Source organism: Octodon degus, unplaced genomic scaffold (assembly GCF_000260255.1).
Source record: "Octodon degus isolate 3935 unplaced genomic scaffold, OctDeg1.0 scaffold00220, whole genome shotgun sequence".
Lineage (NCBI taxonomy): Eukaryota > Metazoa > Chordata > Mammalia > Rodentia > Octodontidae > Octodon > Octodon degus.
In genome coordinates, this window is record NW_004524796.1 from 2340526 (window position 1) to 2344814 (window position 4289).

General features: G+C 41.9%; 1 protein-coding gene across 1 annotated transcript in view; it reads right to left on the bottom strand.

Moving 5' to 3' along the window:
* Window positions 1-341, bottom strand: part of St8sia6 (ST8 alpha-N-acetyl-neuraminide alpha-2,8-sialyltransferase 6) — a 133639-nt gene extending 133298 nt beyond the window's left edge. The window contains exon 1 of the mRNA XM_004645205.3: window positions 42-341. Within this exon, the coding sequence (XP_004645262.1) occupies window positions 42-341 (300 nt within the window). The remainder of the gene's footprint in view (window positions 1-41) is intronic.
* Window positions 342-4289: the final 3948 nt, after the last annotated feature.

A 4289-nucleotide genomic window follows, 5' to 3' on the forward strand; every position in this document is an offset into this window, starting at 1 on the left:
CTCCCCGGGGTTCAAAGGCGGCGGCGAGGGGCGAGGACAGCGTGCAGCGCGGAGAGGACGCGGCGCGCACAGGAGCCTCGCTTCTCCCTCCCGGCCCTCAGGCACGGAGCTTGGCGCTGGGCTGGCGGATGACGATTCGACTCGCTCGCCGCCTGTCCTCCCGGAGGCGCTCCGAGCGCTGCGGGCTCTGGTCGCTGCAGCCGCCGCCTGCCGCCGCGCGGGGTCACCTGAAGGTTGGGGCGTGCGAGCTCAACTCCGTGCTGATTGGGCTCCAACTTTTGAGCGCCCTCACCTTCTCCGGAGTCCCCGCGCCGAGCTCCTAAGAAGCCCACGCAGCCCATCCGATCGCACCCTGACTCGGTCAGCGTCGCTGCAGCCGAGCGTGAGGCTGGGGTGGCAAGGAGGCGGGAAGAGGAGAGGGAAGAAAGGGTCACTTCGCAAACTTTGCAAACTGGAGTTGCTCTGCTGGATCCTCCTCCTACGTTGAATGGCTGCCAGGGATTTGTTGCTTGTATGGATCACTGCAGTTGCTCATAGTTCAACATATATTCATGGAGACCAGAAAGTCCTTAGGGGTGGGCAGACCACCACTTTTCTACCCCAACCGGCTTTCATAACTTATTTTATTGTAACACCCCCATGTCCACTACTTGGTGTCATCCGTGACTGTATATGGCTGTGTGGTCTATGGCCGCTTTTGTGCTTTAAGGGCAGAGTTGAGTAGGAAGGTAACAGATCCTGTGGCTATTAAGGCCTAAAAGACTTACCCATGTTCCAGAAAAACTTTGTTACTGCGATTAAGGAACGCATTAATCTAGGGCTACCTCTGGATTTTGAGTTCTTACTCAAACCCAGAACCTAATTGAAGTGTATAAAGAAGGCCTGAATTCCAATCAATCACAAGCGAACAAGATCCAGACAATCATAAATAGTTACCTCATCAAACTATGATCAAATAAGGCAGGCACCTAGCTATATCCAATCAGGTGATTTCTGTACTATGCGGCTATGTCCCCCCCCTGTAAAAGATTGGCACTCACCGGTTTTGAGTGCTCCCTGGCTTATGAATCCTTCTGTGTTCCAGTAAATTCTGCTAAATTTAATTCGTATAATCTTTTCCTGAATGTTTGTGTCTCTCTAAAATTCTTATGTTGAAATTCCAATGTAATGTCATTTGGAGGTAGGGTCTTCGAAAGTTTCTGAGGCTATAAGGATAGATCCTCCATGACAGGATTAGTGCCCTTATGAAACAGAAAGCTGTTTGCTTTCAGACAGCTCTCTACAAAGAAAGCCAGCAACTATCCTCCAAGTACACACTCCCAGGAGACTGGCTGACCTCAGATTTAGCCTGCACAACTTTGAAAATAAATGTTGTTTTAGCTGTCCAGTTTATGGCCTTGTTGTTACAACAGCTGGAACTAAAGTACAGACTCCTGGTTTAGATCATGCAGATCGCTATCATTTATTGGTTAGTATTCCTTTTATCACAAAAGAGAGACGATGTTATATATTCTTGCTGTCTGAGTTTTTATTTAGAAACGGGACTCAGCCCTAAGTGACCCTATGCACAAATAACCCAGGGACTCCCCAAGCCCCGCCATGCAAACTTCCTGGGTTCTATCCCTCACACCAACATATGACGGTGGGCCTCATGGTGGCTATATGAGGCTCATTAGACCATTCATTCTACTTTTGTATAGATGTTCTATCTTCACAAAAGCAACCCTTACACTCTACCATATTGGGAATAACTTAATAAAGGTAGCTTGAAGAAAGTTTAAGTTACAAAAAGCTTTAATGTATTGCTTTCCCAAGTCACAGAACACTTATATTACAACTGAAGTCTCCGAGGGCTGTAAGGTCACAACTGGAAAGGTTATGGGAGAAACTTTTGGGGAAGCAGTAGCCTGTATTTCTACATTCAGTGGTCGCCGGTGATTTTTTTCATGAGAGAAATAACTACATATCACAAGCAGAGAATGTAATACTGTCTAGTTCCTTTCTGCTAATTCTACATGCACTCTAAAAATATTTGAATTTTTTTTTTTTAAAAAAGGCTTATACACATATAATTGATCGATAAATGTTTGGTCAGTGAATAAGGATGCTTTGGAACCCATGCTATGCTTAAAGAGGAAAAAGGAACAAGAAGCTAAAAATAAACGTGACTAAAATATGATTTCCTTCTATAGCTCACCACTGTTGCTAAAATATGTACTAATCAAGAAATAAAAGGCAGCTACTTTCACATACGGTTGACAATTTTAGGGAATCCAGTCGTTTTTCTGAGTAGGATATAATAACATAGTGCTCTATCAAGATATGGCTAAATAGTATAGTAATGCAATTATACATCTTTGGAAGTTTATGCCCTCTGTTAAATAAGTAGGCATGGCACAATTATCTTTAAAATGGGGAAGCTGCCTGGATTTGGAAGATACTCTGAATTATATTTCTCTCAGTGCAGAAGGATTGTACAGAAAACTCAGGGTAAAGATCGTCTGTAGGAAAAGAAAGGGGCATTATTGCATCAACCAGGAAGCTGCAATTTCACTTAATTTACTAAAGTTTAATATTTCAGCACAGCTGGGCTCAAGGCAATAGCAAAAGAGTCAGGCTTGCACGGGGTTCCCTAAACACCCTTGCTACAAATGAAGTTACTTTTTATCAAGCCAATGGCTATCAGCAGGAGACTTGCAAAAGCCCATTTTAATTGGAAAACCAAGTGTAAATTTGCAATGGGAATTTGAAGTCAGTGTTAAAATTTGACTGTAGGGAACTTTACCATAAACTTTGTAATTTAATATTTGGGTTGGTAAAATATGAATTCTCTTGCTTATCCTTGAGAGATAAAGGAACCTGCTGAAAATTGGAACTTTTCAACATCATCGGCCATTGAACCTGTACCCAAAACCTCTACTGGATGATTTAATATTTGCAGGTTTGACCAACAGCCCTAAAGATCTATGGCAGGCAGTAATTTGAGATCTTGCAAAGGCTGCGAATCAAAATACTAATTCAGGCTGGTGTGCCTCCCTGCTGGTGCTTGAACAGCCCTCACTCACCGGAGCGCCAGCACTTGCCCTCCATTTGGCCTTCCTTATTCTTCATTCATCATCATGAATGCCAGAACCTCCATAAAGTGATTTTTTAAAAAGTGGCTGGGAAGTTTCGTCAGATTAAAATTTATCTGAGTAGATGCATCTCTTTCTGCAAGTTGAAAATGTTTCTGATTTTTGGCACAAGGTTGTATACAGTGAAAGCAAATGATTTTTTTTAAACAAGATACAGCAAACAAATGAAAAGATGATTTAGAGGAGAGCTACAAACATATAAGATTTCCATAGTCATTGACTTATGAACTTATAAAGATGACTCCAAAATATTGTGTCTACTCTATACATTTTTCTACAGACTGTGCATATATAGTAAAAATATGATAAAAAGTAAAATGAATGCTCAAATTGTAAACATTTTACTACAGTGAAATACAGTGGTATGCCTCAAAATACTTCTTGGCACTTTGGATGAACTTCTAGCATCATTCTTGCCACTTTCTGAAGCAGGTCTGGATATCCTCTTTCTTGAGTGTCTTTTGCACACTCCTGGCCCACTTGATGTCCTGAATCCACTCAAAACATTGCCCTCTCATGCTCTTCTTGACTTTAGAGAAGAGCTAGCCACCCCATGGCGCCAGATCCAGTGAACAAGGTGAATGAGGGCACAGCGTGATGGTCTTCTCATCCTTCTTTTCCCTGGGATGCAACTCAGCAGCAGCACTCAGTGCATTTTGAATTTCATAAAGACTGAAAAAAAATTTCCAGAACTGCTTTAGAGTTCTGTGTAGACAGGTGAAATAGGTATGCTTAGAGTGAGGTGAAGTCTTTTGAGGGGGAATAACAGCAATGTGTATTGTAATGAACTTTTAAAATCTGAACACTCACTGTATATTTTGATCATTTCTTGAGATATCTACATACCACTATCTATATTTGCTTCACTGGCATCTATGAGTAAGAGTCCTCAGCAGAAAGAAAATAAAGATGCCATGAGAAATACAGAAAGCTGAAGCACCAAAGTGTCCCTTTCTTTATGTGTGTGGCATTTTTACCTTTCTAGCTAGAAAGGATGGCATCTGATATTTCCAGGATCCTTGATTGGTTTTTGTTATATTAAAGATATGTGAACACTGCAGGACAACAGCACATTTATAACATTAAACTGCTCCTCAGAGAGGAAATTTAATAAGAATATCATAACCAAGGCTGCATATTTTCAATAAATCATAG